Source organism: Orcinus orca, chromosome 3, assembly GCF_937001465.1.
Source record: "Orcinus orca chromosome 3, mOrcOrc1.1, whole genome shotgun sequence".
NCBI lineage: Eukaryota > Metazoa > Chordata > Mammalia > Artiodactyla > Delphinidae > Orcinus > Orcinus orca.
The window spans coordinates 4,013,077-4,034,001 of record NC_064561.1 but is presented as its reverse complement, the minus strand read 5'-3'; the positions used below and the strand labels follow the sequence as shown (position 1 = coordinate 4,034,001).

Genomic DNA, 20,925 nt, shown 5'->3' with positions numbered 1-20,925 from the left:
TCAACCTCTGGGGCCTCCCTTCCAACGGGGCAGGGATTAAACTGCCCGGAGGAACATGCCCATCCCAGGCCACAGGCACCACGGAGGCCGCCCCTGCTTCCTGCGTTTCCTCAGCAGGTGTTGGCTGGAGGCTCAGGAAAGGGGGCAGAGGGCAGAGTCTAGGGATAGCTCAGAAATGGGGACAGGAAGGGCCCCCCGGAGGAGGCGTGGATTTGCTTCCTCCGCCAGCCAGCCCTGGAGGACCGGTGGCTGGTTCAGCTGTGGCTGCCGCCTCCCCACATCTGTGCCTTGTCATCCGGGCACCTACTGTGTGCTGGGTCTCTGCCGGGGCCCAGCGGGGAAGAAGAAGTGTATGCCTTTGTGGGGCTCACGTTCTGATCAGGAAGAGGTAATAAGCAAACTATGTGTCATGTCAGGTGGTGATAAGAGAACACGGTAAAAGAGAGAAAGGGGTACGTGAGTGGAGGGATGAGGGCTGTCATGTATGTTATTTAACTTTTTAAGTTTTAAAATTGATCTTTATTTTTTTAATCGATGTTTATTTTAAGTTTCTTTTTCTTTTTTTTTTTTGCTGCACCGTGAAGCATGCGGGATCTTAGTTGCCTGACCAGAGATCGAACCCACGCCCCCTGCAGTGGGAGTGCGGACTATTAACCACTGGATCACCAGGGAAGTCCCAGGGCCGTCATTTTATTTTTATTTTTTTTATTTTTATTTATGTGGTCCATTTTTTAAAGTCTCTATTGAATTTGTTACAGTACTGCTTCTGTTTTATGTTTTGGGGTTTTTTTTTTTGGCTGTGAGGCATGTGGGATCTTAGCTCCCTGACCAGGAATCGAACCTGCACCCCCTGCATTGGAAGGCGAAGTCTTAACCACTGGACCACCAGGGAAGTCCCAGGGCCATCATTTTAAATGGGGTTGTAGGGACGGCTTTTTATTGAGGAGTTGACAATTTGAGTAAAACCCTGATGGAGGTGAGGGAGGAAGCCAAGTGGCTGTGTCAGAGGAGAATGTTCTGGGCAGAGGGCATAGCCTGTGCAAAGGCAGCACCGTGCCTGGCGTGTTGGAGGAACATCGAGGAGGCGAGTGTGTCTGGAGCAGAGTGAGTGAGGGGGAGAGAGGGAGGAGGGGAGGGCAGGGAGGGGACAGGGGTGGGGGCAGGTCATGTAAGAGCACAGGCAGGGAGGCCTTGGGCTTTTACCCAGAGGAGGGAGGTGGGTACCTGACTCAGACACTCACAGGAGCCCTTTGGCTGCTGCAGGGAGGCTAGACGGTGGGAGTGGGGGGCACAGGGCAGAGGAGACTGTACTGGTCCAGGCAGGATGGTGGGATGGAACAGGTGGAGACAGAAGATGGGGAGAAGTGGGAAGATTTGGGATAGAGTTTGAAGGCAGACTTTTCATAGGTTTAATCTTCATGGTAGCTCTGTGAGGCAGGGACTCTTATACCCATTGGGTGGGTGGAGAAACAGGCCCAGAGAGGTTGAGTCATTTGCCCAGTGTCACACAGCTAGATGTTGCACAGCGGCTGGGTGGCCTGGCTGGGGTGCAGCTTGCTCTCTAAGCACTTCACATGTGTCACTTCCTCCTAATTTATGTATAGATTGACCCTCTTTATTTATTTGTTTATTTAAAATTTTATTGGAGTAGAGTTGATTTACAATGTTGTGTTAGTTTCCGGTGTACAGCAAAGTGATTCCGTTGTACATATATTTATTCTTTTTCAGATTCTTTTCTCATATAGGGTATTACAGAATATTGAGTAGAGTTCCCTGTACCATACAGTTGGTCCTTTTTGGTTATCTATTTTATATATAGTAGTATGTGTATGTTCATCCCAAGGTCTGATTTATCCCTCCCCCCACGTCTCCCCCTTGGTAACCATAAGTTTGTTTTTGTTTTTTTTTAACATCTTTATTGGAGTATAATTGCTTTACAATGGTGTGTTAGTTTCTGCTGTATAACAAAGTGAATCGGCTGTATGTATACATATATCCCCATATCCCCTCCCTGTTGCATCTCCCTCCCACCCCTCTAAGTGGTCACAAAGCATGGAGCTGATCTCCCTGTGCTATGCGGCTGCTTCCCACTAGCTATCTATTTTACATTTGGTAGTGTATATAAGTCCATGCCACTCCATAAGTTTGTTTTCGATACCTGTAAGTCTGTTTCTGTTTTATAAATAAGTTCATTTGTATCTTTTTTTTTTTTACGCCGTGTATTTAAAGGCTCCTGTGAGGTTGAGTTCTCTTAGTCAAGATGTTGGCTGGGGTCCCCGCCCTGCCCTATTTTAGAAAAATACATTGTAAGTGCTGTTGGCAGGTAGACCGGGACAAAGCCAGCGATCCTGGATTTGAATCTGCCCTTACCTCTTACTTTGCTGTGTGATTTCATGGCTTTTGCCCAGCCTCTCTGAACTCTCATTTACTGTGAAGTCAGACTCAGCTCGTCATCCCAGTAATATGTTTTGAGTTCCTGCTGTGCGCCAGGTAGTTTTAGGCAGATTGGTTATTCCTGTCTTGACCACTGCAGCCCCCAAAATGTTAGTTGACAAAACCACAGTGCTTGGGCCACATGAGGGTGGGTGGGAGCCTTCCACGCATTATCAGTACCTTCCGTGGATCCCTTAGTGCGGGTGTCAGAGGCTTGGAGGGAAATCTTGGGGCAGCCACCCATGGGAAATGCTAGGTGCCTGGGGCCTGGCCGCACAGGGACCGGTGCCACGTGCAGAACCCCAAGTCAGCAGCACTGGGGTGAAAAGCAATTCAGAAGAGGTGGGCTTGGAACACAGAGGTGGTTTAGAAAAACTTGAACCATATATTTTACTTACACTTTGCATTTATGTTCAGGAGAGAAAGGTGATCAAAGTGTCCGTCCAAAGAAGTCTAAAAAAGCTCTTTCAGTTGCTGTCAAATGATAATTCTGTGTGATAAGGAAGTCATGTCCAGTTTAACTGGCAGCATTTTTTCTTTCTTATTGACGCGTAATATAATTACGCAGCTTAAACTCAATGAAATACAGAAATCGTCAGCTCTGGAACTGGGATGAGGAAGAGGGAGAGAGGATGCAAGGCTCTGAGAGTGAACAATGGGAGGGGAGGTCAAAGAAGGCTTCCTGGAGGGGGTGGCAGCTGATCTGAGATGTGGTGGTTGAGTAGGAGTTACTTGGGCAGAGAGAGGAGGGAATGGTGTTCCAGGCAGAGGGAACAGCATGGGCAAGGATTCCTATGCAAAGTCACTGTGAGCCTTCAAGGTGAAGTGGTTAAATCTTGTGTCTTTCATGGGGCCCAGCTCATAGTAGGTGCCCACTGAATGGATCGTGGTAGATGTTAGACCAATGGGTCCGTAATAGGCAGCCGGTCAGTGGGCACGAGGTAGGTGCAAAGTAAGCAGGCGCTGCCCTCAGTCCCAGATCTGGATGATGCCGTGTGGACGTTGCTTGCCAGCATCTGCGTTCTGAAAGCTCTGAGACCCAGAGGTCTGAGTCTGTTTGAAGTCCCTCAGCAGGTTGACTGTTGTGCAGGGATAACCTTGATGGTTATCCTCAGCTTCCTGCCATGCTACTAATGAAGCTCTATCCTCAGTTGCACAGTGGGCATGCAGCTTGAAAGGAGGAGAAACCCAAATCAACTGACTTTAGTTTTTTTTTTAAAAAAGCAGATGGATTGATTGGCTCTTGTAACTGAGAAGACTGATGTTAGAATAGACCAGCTTCAGGCATGGCTTGATCCAGGGGCTCAGACAAGGATCCTTTAACTCCTTGTTAAAGAGAAAGAAAAGCAGACCCAGATTGCTTAAACTGCTTGCCCGAGGCCACTCAGCTGGGAGGTTAAGCCACAGTTCAGACTCGGGTTGCTCTGAATCTAAGGCCTGTGACTTGTCCCAAGCCAGGGAGTGATGACTCCATTTTACAGATGGGGAAACTGAGGTTCATGGAAGGGAAGTGACTTACTTCGGGTCATTGAGTAAGCAAGGAGCAGAGCCTGGGACCAAACTCACATCAAACTCATGGTCTTGGACCTCATACCATATGGTTCTCTGTAAACACAGGTTGAATGGTGAGTTGGTCCAACTGAGGCAGAGCAGAGGAAAGGTTTGCCAGGGACCACATTGACCTTGGGCCAGGCTCTCCCCTCCCCCCGCCAAAAGGGCCCGCGCACACTCCCTCCTGCCACCCACCCTGGATGGTTATGACTTTCCCCTCGCTCTTGATGAACACATCACAGGTGACAGGAGGTCCCTGCTGGCCCTGGCTTCATGCCAGCTGTGGGTTCCGGCCAGCCCTGCCCATCTCTGTCACAGGAGGAAATGAGATTGGCAGCCAGTTGTTCTCTTCCGAGCCAGCCACCTCGCTCCCCGATGCCCGGTTTCCAACGTTTGCATTGATTGCTCAAGCCCTCCTCCCTTCTCCCCAGCAAACATCCGACCGACTGCTCAGTAACTCTCACCGTTTCCCTCTGAGCAGTCCTTCCTCTGCTCCCTTTGCCCTTGGGCATCTCCATGGCATTGGGCACCTACTGTCTACCAGGTGTTGAGCTCGACTGCTAGCAAGCTTTGTTCACCTCATCCTAGGTCAGGCTCTGGGCCCAGGTGACCTGTGCTCATATCCCCTCTTTGCCACCTCCAAGCTGTGTGACTTTGGGTAAGTGGCCTGACCTCTCTGAGGCTCAATTTTGTCTTCTGTAAAATGGAGAGAATTAGGTGAGATATGTGTCTAGCAAATAATACATGGTCTTAAAATATTAGCAAGTATTCTTCTTATTATTTCAGCATTAGTACCTCTAGGTCTGTTGGTCTCCTCTCTCCTTTCCCACACATCCTACACCCAACTTCTGTGCCGTGCTTTTTCACAAACAGACTCAGTATGTACAGAGCCTTCATCTCCTTTTTCTGGGCTGTGTACTATGCCACTGGCTTGTCCAGCCCCTTCCTGACTGTCATGCCCACCCATCTCTCTCTTTCACTTTCCTGTGAGATGAGCTGCAGTGCTTTTCACACACAGGCTTCAAGCACGAGTAAGAGATTCTATGTGGAATGCACGTTCTAGAATTCGCTGGATCTCACCTGGTCACCCTACAGAGTGTCTGTAATCTCCATTCCAGCCACCAGCAAGTGAGCACAGGCTTCCGCTTAACAGTTTAGTAGGATAGGAATGTTTTTATTCTTTGGCGGTTCCCACCAGACCAGTAGCAGAAACCTCCCGTGGTTTCAGATCTAAAATTTTATTTTAGGCCCCAAGAAAAGCTTCTAAGTGTTGAGAAAATAATCACAGTGCCTCCTCTGGGTCCAAGATCCTGCTGGGGAGCATCTAGAGGTTCATCAGTGGATATTTATTGAGCACCTACTGTATGCTGGGCCCTGACCCAGGTGCTGGGAATAAAGTGGTGAAGAAGACAAGAAAAATCCTGTCCTTGTGAAGCATAGCAGGGAGAAGAACAATACACAAATAAATAGGTTAAATATTTAAGGAGCTATAGCATGCCTTTAAGAAAAATGAAGCCAGGGAAAGGGGTAGGTGATAAGGAGGGACTATTTTAGTTACGGAATCAAGGTAGGCTTCTCTGAGGAGGTGACTTTTCAGTAAAGACCAGCAGGAGGTGAGAGAGTGAATTATGTGGCGATCTGGAGGAAAGGTGTTCCTGGGGTGGGGGTGCTGGGGGGAGAGCCGTGCAAAGGCCCAGGGACAGGACCATGCCTGGTGTGTGGAGGCCCGTGTGTCTGGAGCAGAGTGAGCGACGGGGAGAGAGGGAGGAGGTGAGGGCAGGGAGGGGACGGGGCAGGTCGTGCAGGACCTTGTGGGCTGAGGGGAGGACTTGGTGTTTTGCTCTCAGGGAGGTGGGAGCCCTGGAGGGCTGTGGGCAGAGGAGGGACGGGGCCTGACTCAGGTGCTCACAGGCGCCCTTTTGCCACTGCAGGAGCTGGGGAACAGGGTGGGGGCGACTGCACTTGTTCAGGTGAGCGATGATGGGGCTGGACCAGATGGAGACAGAGAAGGGGGAGAAGTGGGTGGATGCTGGAGAGATTTTTTTTGGGAAGAGTCAGTGGATTGGCCAAGCAGTGGGTGCAGGGTGGACTTGAAAGTCATCAAGGATAACTCCTAGATCTCTGGGCTGAGCACCTGCAAGGATGGGAGGGACAGGCATGGGGACCCCCGTGTTACAGGACACCTGCCAAGGTTTCCAGAAGGCAAAGGGGGTGGTTCTCTCTGCAGGTGTTGGAGGGGACCTCCTGGATCTGGTGGCTCCTAAGTTAGCCCATGGGTATGATCTGGGGCCAGGGTCCCATGCTACAAGCAAGCCGGTGGCCCCTGACCAAGGCACATCCTTTTCTCAGCCTCAGTTTCCCCATCTGTATAATGGGGATGGTAACGGAAGGGAATAAAATGAGTTAATACGTACAGAGTACTTAGAACACAGCCAGCTACATGTTTGGGTTTAGGTGGGGCTGGGCCTTTGCCAGCTCCAAGCTCCACTGGGGCTCTTGGGGCAGAAATTCTGAGATTCACTGAACTTCCAGTTCAAGATACAGAGGAGGCCTGGTTCACAGACCAGGGGGCTGAAGCCCAGAGAGGTTAAGGCACTTGCCCCAGGCCATACACCCATGGGCCCACACGTCCTCCCCACCTTGCTCCTCTCCCTTCTCCTCTGTGTGTTTTCCACCCCTGGGGCTGCCGGCTTTAGTTCTTGGTGGTTTCCAGGCTCCCCTTGGCTCCAGCTTGGCACTCACCTCCCACTTCCACGCGCTCTGGGTCCAGGGCCTGGTGCCAGGCGGGCCCAAGGGCAGGAGGTGGGGGTCTGGATGGGCACCCTCTGCTTTATACCCAGGGTTCCCTCTGCCCCTGCCCCTTCCCCGATGCTCCCACAAATGATGGAAGTGGGACAGGAGGGAGCGAACGAAATTATATACACACGAACATATAAAAATTAGTTTAGGATCTGGGCCAAGAACCACTTGCGCTTGGCTCGGCATTGTGGGTAATTCATCCCCGATTACCATAAAAGCCAGAGCCTAGCTGACAGGCAGCCGTGCGGCTTTTGTTTAAGATTCTGATGAATATATAATCTCTCTCCCGCCTGGAGCCCGAGGTTCCCCCCACCCTGCCCACACTCCCTCTGCTGAGAATGGTCCCCGGGAAGGATGTCCCCAGGCTCCTGCCCAAGAGGCTGCTCGGGAGCCAGGCCGGCCCCAGGTCCATTGGTAAGCCTGCCTCAGAGAAGCTCGGCTTGGCATTCGATGCCCGCTGCTGCCCCCAAGGATCCCAGACCTTGTAATGCAGCCCCAGCCCTGGGCCCAGTTCCCTCAGACCCTCATTCATCCACGTGACACACATTTATTGGGCACCAACTGTTTGCCTGGTCCCACACGGGTGCTGGGATGCTACAGCGACTGAGATGGATGGGGTCCCTGGCTTTTCAGAGTCTGGGGACTGATGGATGAGTAGACAAGCATTTATCCTATATTTAAAGATTCCTCATCTCTTGCCCAGAAGATGCAAATTAAAACAAGATCCATTTCTTGCCCGTTCGCTTGGCAAAAATGTCTGAAGCTTGATGATATCCAGAGTGGAAATGGGAGGGGGACCCCTGGGCGTCATCAGCGGGAGAATAAATTAGCATTGCCACCTTGCAACATCTTTTATTTTTAATTTTTTTTTCTGGCCAGATAATGCATATATGTAAGACACAACTGAGGATGTACAGAAGAGTACACAGGGGAGAGCCTCTCTACCACCATTCCCTTCACATCCTCAGTCCCCTTCCCCACTCCTTCCTCAGAAGCAACAGCAGCGTCCTGCTAGGACAGGGTTTGGTGGACTTTTTCTGTAAAGGGCCAGATAGTAAATCTTTTCAGCCCTGCTGTGAGGCGGGTGGTCTCTGTCAATGCTATTCAATGCCACCATTGTAGCATGAAAACAGCCAGAGACAATACGTGAATGAATGGCTGTGGCCGTGTGCCAATAAAGCTTTATTGACACAAACAGCCAGTGGGCCAGATTTGGTCCATGGGTTGTAGCTTGCTAGCCCCTGCTCTATATCAGCGCTGTCCAGCAGAACTTTTGTGCAATGTTAGAAATACTCTCTGCTGATGCTTCCTAATAAAGTAGCCTCTGGCCACATGTGCTGTTGAGCATTGGAAATGTGGCTAGTGCAAATGAGGACTCAACTTTTCAATTTCATTCCATTTTATTGCATTTAAATGTAAACAGCCACGTGGTGGCTTGTGGCCACCATTTTGGACAGCGCAGTTATCTAGACATCTTCGGTGAACATTAAGTAGGCAGGTAGATTTGTATTCCTTTGTTTAACCAAATGGTAGCATCTGTTCTGTACCTTGGGGTTCCCCCCCTTAAAAATGTAGTATCTTAAAAGTAATTTCATAATTATACATCTGGCTCTCTCCTTTTCACAACTGCAATACTAGTCTCATAATATTAAAAGATACTAATCTTTTGTGGCATTATTTGGTCCCTTGCACTGTTATCTGTTTAATCAATCCCCTATAGTTGAGCACTTAGGTTGCTTCAAGTCTTTTGCCGTGAGGACTTTCTACAGATGTCATTTCATGGGGATGTGTCTTTCAGATAAGTTCCGAGAGGTGATGTTAGCAAGCCCAGAGGGAAGGTGCAGACACCCCAGCTGCCCATCTCTCTGCATTGAGATGTGGGAGGCATGGACGCAAAGATTCACAGGCATTCGTCGAGAGTGAGAAATAAGATGGAACCAACCTAAGTGTCCATCAACAGGGGATTGTAATAACTGGGCACAGCCTTGTAATGGAAGATTATACACAGCAGGTGGAAAGAGTTTTGGGATGTGTATGCACACTGTAGATACAGTGTCTTGTGAAAGAGCACAAGTTGGGAAATGATACAGGCAAGATGATACAATTTCACGGAAGAAAAAGAAAAACATTCTGTATTCTGGTGTTACCTTTGGTCTGTAGCTGCTTGGGAAAGATATGCAAAGATTGACACAAACCAGCAACAGAGGTTGCTTCTAGGGGCAGATAAGAGGGACTCTCCGTTCCACAAAGGTTTGCATCTGCTGTGTGCCAGCTGCTTCCTGGCCTCAACAGGAGGAATTTGAAAGAACAAATCTCCTGCCCTCTTGCGGCTAGCACTCCAGCTGGGGAGCTTGAGAATAAACAAAGCACAGGGGGGAAAAAAAAATCAAATGTCAGAGAGCTGTATGTTGCTCTAGGGGGAAAAAGAATTTAGAGAAGGGGACTGGGGAGGGCCCAGAGTGGGAGGCAAACTTTCAAAGAAGGCATTCCAGAAGACCTCACTGCAGAAGTGACACTTGAACAGAGGTGGTGAGGGAGGGAGCCATGTGGGTTTCAGGGGGAAGAGTGTTCCCAGCAGAGGAACAGAGAATGCAAAGGCCTGGAGGTGACATCTCCCGGGACAGTTGCTGAGCCCAAACCACTGTCCTCACCCAGACCTGTACCTCCTCCATCATGGCTCCCAAATGAGCACGGCTTGCTGGGGACCGCTGCTGGGGAATAATTAATAATTGATCATAATAACTGATACATCTGGGAACCAGTGGTCCATCCTTGTGCTTCCACGAGGCAGCCAGCCCCCACCCACGTGTGGGCTGCAAAATCACAGATGGGCTAGGTTCGAGATGCCACAGACTCCTGGACTGGCTGACCTCCAGTCAGGCAGGAGGAGAGGAAGCCAAGGCCTGAATGAGTGGCGTGGGGAGAGAAGTTGAGAACCCAGCTTGGGTTCGAGTCCTAGTTCTGTTCTAGTGGTGAGAATATGGACCCAACCTCTGGGCCTCAGTTTTCCCAACTGAAAAATGGGGAGAATAATAACACCAATCTTTGAGGTGGTTCAGTGAGCAGCTTCATGGAGGCCTGGCCAGTGGGAAGAGCCAGGAATAGGAGCTAGTGTGCTCGTTGAGCACCTACTGTGTGCCCAGCTTGGTTTGGAGAACTTTGCCCCATACTAGGTCTTTTTTTAAAAAAATGAATTTATTTATTTTATTTTATTTATTTTTGCTGCATTGGGTCTTCGTTGCTGTGTGCAGACTTTCTCTAGTTGTGGCAAACGGGAGCTACTCTTCGTTGTGGTGCGCGGGCTTCTCAGTGCCGTGGCTTCTCTTATCGTGCAGCACGGGTTCTAGGTGCACAGGCTTCAGTAGTTGTGGCATGTGGGCTCAGTAGTTGTAGCTCGCGGGCTCTAGAGCGCAGGCTCAGTAGTTGTGGCACACAGGCTTCGTTGCTCCCCGGCATGTGGGATCTTCCTGGACCGGGGATCGAACCCGTGTCCCCTGCATTGGCAGGAGGATTCTTAACCACTGCACAACCAAGGAAGTCCCTCCCATACTAGGTCAAGCATTCTGAGGTCTTGGGAGAGGAGGGGTTGGGTACAGGTCCCAACCCTTGTCCAAAGATGTCACCTTCCCCCTGGTCATCCAGGACTTGAGAGCTTGGAGAGCTGCGCAGAGAGGTTGTGCCTGCAACTGAGCTCACACAACAAGTCTGGGCCAAGCAGGGAACCTAGCTCTGCTGTCCCATCCCCCTCAGCAGCCCCCGGTCCCTCAGGCTTCTCACCTATGGGATGGGACTTGGCCCAAGCTTCCTATTCCCACTTCTTCCATTCAGTCCAGTGCCACTTAGATTTCCTCTCCCAGTTCCCCTTTTCTTTCACATCTTAGATATCACCACCTACCAGAAGCCTGCCCTGCCCCCATGCCAGATGCATTCCCCATCTCACATCTGGTTTTTAACTGCCAGAGACCCCATCTGCCTCCCCTACAGCCTATGAACTTCCTGACGCCAGGCCAAAGCTGCCTGGGTCATCCTGTGTCCCTAGTGCTCAGCCTGGAGCCTGGTATACAGCAGGTGCTCTATAAATTCAGGGGTGTGTGTGAAAGAATTGTTACTGAAGTGTGATAATTGTTCATGCCTCAATGTGTGCATTCCTCAGATGACATCCCCCCACCTCACTCCTCTAATCCCATCTCCCTCTCTTTCCCTAGAACTTAGTGTGTTCATTCCCACCACAGGACCTTTGCATGTGCTGTGTCCTCTGCTCAGAATTCCCTCCCCACCCCTATCTTTGCATGGCTATGCCATCTGTCACTCTCCCTCCCTAGAAGAGAAGCCCTGGGAGGTTGTCTGTCCTGGTTCCTGCTGCGTCCCCAAAACTCAGGATAGCGCCTGGCACATGCTGAGGTTTCAGCAGTGACCAAGACTGGATCCCACCCTCACAAGGGAAGTCAGTCAGGAGCTGCGTGAAGCCCTGTCCTGGGGACCTCTCTGGTCAGTGCCTCAGTTTCCCTGATCTTCAAAGACCTTGAACCCACAAAAATCAGCCCCAGGCACTGAAAACCCAATCATCCTCTGTACAGATGGGGACACAGAGGCCCTGAGAAGGGCACGGACTTGCTCAGGGCCACATAGCCCCCTGGGGACAAAGCTGGGAAGAGAACCTAGGCCTCCTGCCTCCTCTGGGCCATGAATTCTAAAGTGGGGGACCTGCCCCCAGGATGAGGTTGTTTTGGGGTGACCTGTGGAGGAGGCATCCGACAGCACAGAGCTACACAGACCAGCAGCAACTCCGCTTTTGGTCCATAACAAATCAAAGGGAAAGTCTCAGTCCGGTGCAGGGTGATTTTTTAAAACCAACACCTGCCAATCTCTCTATAACCAAATCCCATTGGGCTGCTGGCCTTAGCAACAGTATCCAGGGAAAATGGAAGGATTCGGTAGGTAGTTTCATTGTAATAATTTTTCTGGTGACTTTCAAGGCTCCGCAGTTAGAGCCTGGCATTATAGAGTTAGTTTCTAAAGTAAATTAGTTTAAGGGAACTGCTGTGAGCCAGTTGAATGAAAGATTTAATGAGGGTTAAGGGAACAAGGCGGGGAGGATTTGGGGGGAATGCCACACATGTCCTCACTGGGGACCTGGCGAACGCACAGGCATTTACAGAGAGAATGCGGCCAGAGCCATTAAAGCGGCCACAGCTGGTCCAAGGTGGGAGCTGGGGGGCTTGGGGAGGGGCCCAGCCTGGAGGGACCGTGCCTGGCAAGGGCACTACCCCTCCGCCCCCTGCCTCTGGCTGAGTCAGCACCTTGGCGCCTGGCAGCAGAGCGGAGCCTGGCTGTGCTTGGAGCAGCTGTTTACATATTTCTGCCCTTGGGGCCAGAGCAGCAGCCCCCAGAGGGTGCCTGGGACGGACGACCCAGGTTCAATTCCCAGCTCTGTGGACTTGTGGCTGCAGATGGTGCCTGCCAACCTCTGCCCTGTCCTGCAGATCAGCCCCACCAGACTTCACAAGGCCTCCTAGCCATTAGTTTGTTCTTTCATTTATTTATTTATAATATTTATTTATTTATTGGGCTCTGCTGGGTCTTAGTTACAGCACGCAGGATCTTCAGTTGCAGCACGCAGGATCTTTAGTTGCGGCATGCGGGATCTAGTTCCCTGACCAGGGATCGAACCCAGGCCCCCTGCTTTGGGAGCATGGAGTCTTAATCACTGGACCACCAGGAAAGTCCCTCTTTCATTCATTTAGAAAGCATTTATTGAGTACCTACTGTACACCAGGCCGTAGGACCAGCAATGGCCGAAACCGACCTGGCCCTGCCCTCCGGGCTCCCACCTCCTCCATCAGAGCTGTCCACAGAACTTTCTACGCTGATAGAAATATGCGATGTCTGTGCCAATACTGTGGCCACGAGCCACACCGGAAACACAGCATGTGTGACTGAGGAACTGGATTTTGAACTTTGTTTAACTTTATTTCATTTTAATTTAGTCACATGCAGCTAGTGGTTCCTTATTGGACATCACAGATCTAGACAGTAAACAAGAAATAGGTAATTTCAGATGAAAATAAGTGCTAAAAGGAAAAAAAGCTAGAGAAAGGATGTGTGATAAAGGCTGATGGAGGTGGTACCTGAGCCGGGGTGATCAGCTTCTCTGAGGAGGCAATGTTTGAGGGAGACCTGAATGGCGAGAAAGAAACAGCCATGAAAATGTGGGGGAAAGATGATGAGCCAGGGTGATCAGCTTCTCTGAGGAGGCAATGTTTGAGGGAGACCTGAATGACGAGAAGGAAACAGCCATGAAAATGTGGGGGAAAGATGTTCCAGGCACAGGGGAACCAGCATGTGCAAAGGCCCTGGGGCAGGACCATGCCTGGGGAGTTGGAGGAACAGCCAGGAGGCCTGTGTGTCTGGAGCAGAGTGAGCGAGGGGGAGAGAGGGAGGAGGGGAGGGCAGGGGGGGGGACGGGGCAGGTCATGCAGGGCCTTGTGGGCAGTGGAGAGGACTTGGACTTTTACCTGGAAGGAGGTGGGGGCCCTGGAGGGCTGTGGGCAGGGGAGGGATGGGAGCTGACTCAGGTCCTTACAGGCACCCTGTTGCTGCTGTGGGGAGGACAGATTGTGGGGAGTAAAGGCCGGAGCTGGGGGACCAGGGCAGAGGTGACTGTACTGGTCCAGCTGGGCACTAATGGGGGCTGGACAGGGTGGGAAGGGCATCTGGAGAGAGATGAAGAAACTCGGGAAAAATTTAGGAGGGAAACTTGAGAGTATTTCCAGACTGGCGCAGCATGAAGGAAGAAGAGAAGTCAGGGTCAGCCCCCAGCTTCTAGGCTGAGCCTCTGTAAGGATGGAGCTGCCATCAGCTGAGCAGGGGAGGATAGAGGGAAGAGCAGGTGTGCTGGATCCAGCTGCACCTGAAAGCATCCTGGATTTGTCCAGAAGGAGAGGATGGTAGCCGGGCCTGGGGGAACCAGAAGGTGAAAAGGGCAGATGAAGAGCTGGTGCGTGCCTGTGGCGGGCTGCGGTGTGGCCGGCAGGCAGACACGGCGCCAGGGCCGAGATGTGAGTATGGGCGAGGCAGGCGCTGGGCTGGTCCGCACATGCTTGCTGCTCCGGGGCATGAATGCTGAGCTGGGTGGGGAGGGGCCCCGTTGGGCAACCTGGGGCCTGGGAGCCCTGGAGCCCGAGAAAGGAGGAAGCTGCCCAACCAGTTTCTCTCTTGCTCCCAAAACCAAGGGTGTGGAGTTTGGTGGTTGCTCCTAAATGAAATTTTCGGGAATTTTGGCCCCAAATGTGAAGTCAGGGAAGGGATTAGGAGTGGGGCATCCTGCCCAGGGTGTCCAGGGTGCCGTTTTACCTGGGGCTGCCACATCAGGGAAGGTTTCAAAGACTTGTGACCATCCCAATGGAATGACCCTTTGCTTGTAAACGATGGGTCACAGCTTCATCTGAGGACATGTCTCTCTGCTGTTTATACTACAGATCAAGTGAGGTCCCAGTAAACTCTGTGGGCTGGACCCTGGCAAATGGTTTCATACTGGTGATCTCTGTGTACCCATTTAAGCACATCGGAGACAGACTGGAAGGAGGCAGTCAGCCTTGGCCTTTGTACTTGCTGTTCCTCCTGCTTGAAACTCTGTTCCCCTAGGAGTTGTCTGTCTGATGCGCTCAATTCATCCAGGTGTTCTGAGAGGTCCCCCCGGACCCCTCCACGCGTCTAGAGCCTTACAGGTCATTTTATTTTCTTTTTCATGCCTCTCAGTACTTCCAGCCTTATGTTATTGACAATGTTTGTTTCTCTGTGGATGTCTGTCTCTCCTGCTTATCTTGAGCCCTGGGATAAGGGGGGGGGGGCGCGTGTGCGGTGCTTGTCATTCCGCTGCTGTGTCCTCAGTGGGCTGGCACACAGTAGGTGCTCAATAAGTGTTTCTGGAAAGAATGAATGAAAATGACCACATGCTAACAGATTCTCTCCAGGAGAGGGGTGGATTGTGGGCCATTTTTATTTTCTTCTTTATGCTGATTTTCCCCAATTTTCTGCTGCACACGCCTATTTTATAATTAGAAGAAAAGTTATTTTGAAAAAAATTATCCCCCCAAACGTCCCAGCTGCAGGAGCTGACGTGATCTAGCCCCATGCTCCATCCCAAGGACAGCTGCCTCCTGGGTGTATACAGAGGACGTAGCAACTGAACGTTTGTGGGCTCCCGGGGTCAGCCCTCGGGGGCACTGGGTGGGCAAAGCAGTCAGGGAGGACTTCCTGGAGGTGGCAGCCCTACCCTTCAAGGGGCTCAGGCCAGAGTTGTCAAGGTGCTCATCTTGAGTCCCCTCTTTAACTTGCACCCTACAGCCAGTCCTTTAGAAAATTTCCTTGCCTCTGCCTTCATAATCTATCCAGAATGTACATGCTTCCCGCACGCCCCCCTTCTCTGCCTCCACCTGATCAGTCCCCTCATTGCTTGCCTGAACCTGTGCAGTCACCTCTGCCCTGGTACCCCGGCTCCCCACACCCCCAGTCTGTCCTCCTCTGCCCACTGCCCTCCAGGGCTCCCACCTCCCTCAGGGTAGCCTAAGGCCCTGCAAGACCTGCCCCTGTCCCTTCCCTGCCCTCCCCTCCTCCACTCTGCTCCAGCCACAGGGGCCTCTTTGCGGTCCTTCACCATGCCTGTCACAGTCCTGCCCCAAGGCCTTTGCACGTGCTGTGCCCACTGCCTGGATCACTCCTCGGAAACATCCATACTTCCTTCAGGTCTTACTCATGTCACCTCCCCACTCCCTGACCCTCCGTTGTTTTTTTTTTTTTTTTTCTTCTGTACGCGCGCCTCTCACTGCTGTGGCCTCCCCCGCTGCGGAGCACAGGCTCCGGACGCGCAGGCCCAGCAGCCATGGCTCACGGGCCCAGCGCTCCACAGCATGTGGGATCCTCCTGGACCGGGGCACGAACCCGTGTCCCCTGCATCAGCAGGTGGACTCCCAACCACTGCGCCACCAGGGAAGCCCTGACCCTCCCTTTTAACACTGCATCCCACCCCATGCGTCCCCTCTTCCCCCGCTTTGTTCATCTTCGTATCGATTCTGCACGAGCCCTTTGCCTGGGCATCAGCCCGCAAAGCACCTACTATGCTTCTGGGGGCGTTTTCTGAGGGCCCCACTGTGTGTCCTGCCATGCTGGGGGAGGTCCTGTCACTCAGTTTCACCTCCACGTTGACCCAGAGCACCTCCTGTGTGCTTGCCACGTGGTGCTGTGGCGCCAGGGGTCCCACCTCCATGAAGCACCGACTGTGGGCCTCCCAGAGTTAGGGCTGTGTGGGGGAGGGGAGATGTTGGAGCATCTCGTGTTTAGCAGCACCTACTGTGTGCTCCATGTAGAAGGGGCAGGTAGAGAGTCTGCACGCGGACATTCACAGAGCACTTACTCTGTGCTCAGTGCTTTGAGGACCCCAGTGCACGCCTCCCCAGTGCCAGGGGAGGTGGGATTATATGCTCTATTTTGCAAAGCAAGGGACTGAGGCGCCGGACTGGAAAGGGCAGATCACCCAGGGGAGGGTGCATTTGGTGCTGGGGAGAGATGGGGGGTGGACATGCCAAGGCAGCCATAGCAGGGTGTGGATGGGCCACCTTGGGAAGTGAGTCGTCCCTGTCCCTATCTGGGGTTCCTCGGGGCTCAAGCAGCTGCCTGGGTGCCGCCCATCAAAGCCCATGTTCTTTGTCCCACTTCTAGATGCTGGGGCCTGTCTGTCTCCAGCACTGCCGTTTCCTCCTGGGCTTTAAATTTATAGTGATTTGTCATTTTCTGGCTCCAGGCCTCTGTAGCATTGTGGGTAAGGACGCTTAGCCTCTGGACCCAAACATTGGTTCGAATCGCTGCTCTTCCTGACCTTGGTAATCTCTCTCTATTCCTCCCTAACCCCTTTGGTTAATGGGGCTGATTGATGGCGGGGTGATGTGAGCCGTCACAGGGCTTGGAATATACTAAGATCTCAGTACACGTAGGCTATGGGAGTCGTCCAGAGCACTAATGGTGGAACTGATCCCAATTCGCCAGGGATGGGATCAGATGGGGGGAACGCCTCCCACCTCGCACCGGCGGCTGCCCTTGGGTCTCCGTCAGGGTCCCTACCCCTCCCTGACGCTTCCCCGCCAGCTCCCAGGACCTGCTGGGGCTCGGCGTTCCCGGCCTCTCCCTTGGAGTTTTCAAACCCGCTCCGGGCAGCAGCGCCGGCCAGGATTGGCTGCCTAGGTGGGGACGCCCCTTCTCCACCCCCCCCCCCCCCCGCTCGGGATCGGGTGTCTCGGGCCTGGCACGGTGGCCCCATCTGTTTCCAATCTGGCCCTGCGCTCTCCGCCCCCTCAGGGTTGTGGCTAAGGTTGAGGCCTCTGCCACGGTGTCCCCGTTCATCCCCCCGTCAGACCCCAACTGGACTCCCAGCAGGAGAGAAGCCTCTTTGTGCCTTTGCCCCTCCCCCACACTGTGGGTTTCTGTGTTTGTAGCGGGCGCGGCCTCTGCCATCCAACCCAGACTGGGAGGGGATCTTCTGCCCCTTCTTCGACCTCCTGTATTTGGGTGTGTTTGGGGAGCTCTCTGCCGCCCTGTCCAGCATCCAGCCCTTTCATCCGTTGCCATGGCCATGATCAGCGCCTGCAAGGGAAGGGGGAGTAGGGTAGGGGATCCCTCTGGCATCAGGCTTCCGAAGGGAGGGTCCTGAGCTGTGCCACTGGGGGCCCCCCCTTATGTATGTGCACATTGCGGGGGACACAGTGACCTCCTTGGAGGCCTCCCCGACCCAGGACCCCCATCCACGTAGGATTTCAGTGCCCGCTGATCTGGGTCCCGACTGGTCCCCCGCCCTACTTCCGGCCGGGCCCGCCCGAGGCTCGCTCTGGGGGCCCCCTCCACGGGCCCACCCCCTGGCCGCCCCGCCCCTGGCCCCGCCCCGCCCCGCCCCCAGGCCGAGCTCGCTGCGCCTCGGCGTCTCCGAGTTCTCGCTGCGCTCCGGGCGGACCCTGGGTAGGGCTGCAGCGGGCACGGCCGAGGCAGCGTGGGGCCCGGGCCCCGATTTCTGAGCCGTAGGGTGAGTGCGTCGGTACCCCCTTCCACCTCGAGGCCCAGTCTGCACTGGCCTTTGTCCGTCTCCTGGCCCCTCACCCCGGGTTCCCCCCATACCCCCTCCCCGCGCGGCCTGGCCCAGCTGCCCTCCAGGGATAGCTCGAGCCCACCGCGGCCTGGCGCGCCGCCCCACCCCGTTCAGGCTGGTCGCTCTCGTACTTTGGAAAACTCCAGACCGTTATGCTCTGTGGGGTCCCCTCCCCCGCCTGGCCCCCAGCCCGACCTCTTCCCCCACCTCCTGGGGGCGGAGCCAGGCTGGGGCAGCCTTCGCTGCCAGCCGTGAGGGGGGGGCGGTGCTCTGATAGCGGGTGGGTGCTTTGGCATCCTTCCTTCCGCTGGGGACCCGCTCCGCGGAGGAGGTGGCAGAACTGCTGGGCTGGGGGTGGGGGGCTAGTGGCTGGGATCCCTGCTCTTAGCCACTCCCCAGAACTCACAGAAAGTTTTCCTCTCTCACTTTGTCCCTGCGCCCCTCAGGCTTATGGGCTCCAGATCGATGCTGTGCCTAGTCGGGGCTTTAATAAACTGAGGGGTTGGGCAGGCATATCAGCTCCCACCGTCCCACTTTCCATACCTGTCTCCAAGCTCCATGCCTCTGAACGCCCCCATTATTGCCTGGAGAATCCTGCTTCCCAGGATTCCTACTCAGAGTCCTGGGCGACGTTAGAGGGGCTTCCTGTGACTCCGGGGCTGACCCTCCTTGAGCCTCACCTCCATCCCTTAAGGGTTGAGCAGACATCCCCCCACCCCCAACCAAGAGCAGATGTAGGCTGCACCTGGAGGCCATGTCTGTGTTGGCCTCTGCTGCCTGTGGCGGCTCCTTCTGGCCTCAGTTTCCCTCTCTGAAATGGACGTGACTACAGGAGTGGTATGGGTAAAGTGTCAAATGGGGCCAGGCATGTAGTAGGCATCTAATAAATGCACGTTCCTAGAGTGGGGAGAAGACTCCCATCCTGGAGGATGATGGGTCTGTGACAGGAGCAGAGCTGGGATGGGAGACACCGGTGCTGAGGGAGCCCAGAGGGGACCCTGGTCCCTCCTGCGGCATCCAAGAGGGCTTCCCGGAGGAGGTGCCAGCTCAGCCGAGACCTGAGGGTGAGCGTGAAGGCTGAGGTCTGACGGAGAACGAGGAATGGTGCGCTGGGTGGAAGGAAGAGCGTGCACAAATGTCCTTGTGTGAGCCAGAGGGCAGTGGGTAGGGACACCCATAGGGCAAACAGGGCAGTCGGGGTGCAGCATGATGGAGTCGGCAGTTCTGGAGGCTGAAGTTAAGAATCTAGATTTTAATGGATTTTGATGGAAGCCATGGAAGGTTTTAGAGCAGAGGAGGGGCAGAGTCAAACACAGCTACTTCCAGCCCCAGGGTTGGCGGGGGGGGTCAAGACTGGGCAGAGGAGGGGTCCCAGGGCTGGGGGAAGAGTCCAGTCTCAGCCTGGGGTGGGTAGGTCTGCGGCTACGGCTTGAAGGATGAGTTGACAGGTGGGCCCCCTGGAAGTAGGACCTGTATTAAGAAAGGACCAGAGGTGGACCGGTGCATTCTGAGAACTGTGGTGACCTGTGGGAAGAAGCAGCAGGGCAAGCCCAGGACACTGAGCAGAGGCGCTGGGGAGCCCTGGCAGGTGTGAGCAGCAGGGCAGGGGTGCACCCAGATCTTGGTGTTTCAGGCTCCTCCACGAAGCCGGCGTGGGGGACATGCTGGCAGGGGCCATCCTGGCAGGCTGGGCACCCAGGGAGCGTGGACTCTGGGCTTGACTGAGAGCTGGTCTCTGGCCTCTAATCTTAACCCAGCCCAGCCCCTCCGTGCTGCGTGACCCTCCGTGTGCAGCTAGCCCTCTCTGAGCCTCAATTTCCTCTGCTGTCAAACAGAAGGAGGCACGGGGAACATTTAAGAGGGCTGGGCATGTGGAGGGGGGCACCCAGCTGGCGTTACCCATTACTCCCTCTGGGGCTGGGCCTGGCTCCCCAGCTGTCCTGCCCATCCGCTCCTGGCGGTGGGGACCCTTGGGGACAGCACTCAATCCAAATCGATAGTCAACTAAAGGCAGATCCCTCAGCCCTGGTCCTAGCCCATTCCAGGAAGGTGGCAGGGCCAGTCCCACCCGGCTACATCCTGAGCCCGTTGCCTGGTGGGGGAACACTGAGGCCCCAGCAGGGAGAGGGGCTTGACCAGAGCCCCTTGGAGCCCACCAGGGGCTACCGAGCTAGAGCTTGGACCCTGTCTCACACTTTGGGGACACAGCAACCCAGGGTGGCTGGAGACCCGGGTCCTGCCCTCCAGGGGCTCTGAGGCCCTGGGAAAGGGGTTCCAGGCATCAGGAAAGTCCCCTGGCCCTGAAGGGGGGCTTTGGGGCTGGAGAGGTGTGGGGCGTTGGTGTGAGGGCGGAGACGTTGTGTGTCCCTAGGGAGCTTTTCCTTCAGCCCCGCTGCCAGTGTCACCCACCTCTCCTTCCCCTGGCCCCGGGAAGTCCCTGAGGGTCAGGGTTGTGCAGGTGAGCCCCTAGACCCCCAGGACAGACCAGACCCTCAGGCAGGGCAGGGAGAGGCAGCCCAGAGTCCTCAGGCCCTGGGACGCCCGGCCCCATGTGAGTGACACAGAGCCTATTTGCTGCCTAGTCCTGTGTCATAATCACTCTTTTATGCTCCCTGCTTTGCGTGGGCACACAGAGCTGGCTCCAGGATGCCCACTCACCCCCTGTGAAAGAGGTCTGGGAGCCCCCAGAGGCCCTCCAGCAGGCCGCACCGGGCCCAGAGAGGGTCATCCACTTTCCTGAGGTCACACAGTGGCCAGGGAAGGACACAGTCCTGTGTAAACGTGGTCTCTGGAACCAAGGCCCCAGCCAGCCGGGGGTCCTTGACAGTCCCCGCTCCTTTGTGAACCTCAGTTTCCTCCTCTGTGCAAGACGGGCACCCACCTCTGCCCGGCTGCTGGGAACAGATGGTGGGCAGCTCTGCGCCTGGCACAGAGGTGGGCAGGGACCCTTCTGGGGCCCTGGGTTCCAGGTCCAGAGGCCACTCCCTTCCCTCCTCCCCATTCCCTGCTCA

At 54.4% G+C, this 20,925-nt stretch overlaps 1 protein-coding gene across 5 annotated transcripts in view; it reads left to right on the top strand.

The window, feature by feature from the left end:
* PTPRS (protein tyrosine phosphatase receptor type S) overlaps positions 1–20,925 on the top strand; it is a 103,382-nt gene that overhangs the window by 14,534 nt on the left and 67,923 nt on the right. For 3 of the 5 annotated variants that reach the window (XM_049707556.1, XM_049707555.1, XM_049707554.1), the window contains exon 1: positions 13,064–13,200. The exons of 1 other annotated variant lie outside the window; for it this stretch is intronic. In XM_049707556.1, coding sequence (XP_049563513.1) covers positions 13,099–13,200 — 102 coding nt within the window. In that variant the 5' untranslated portion in view covers positions 13,064–13,098. Of the gene's footprint in view, positions 1–13,063; positions 13,201–17,703; positions 17,852–20,925 lie in introns of those variants that run through there. One more of the 5 variants, XM_049707557.1, reaches the window with a different exon arrangement.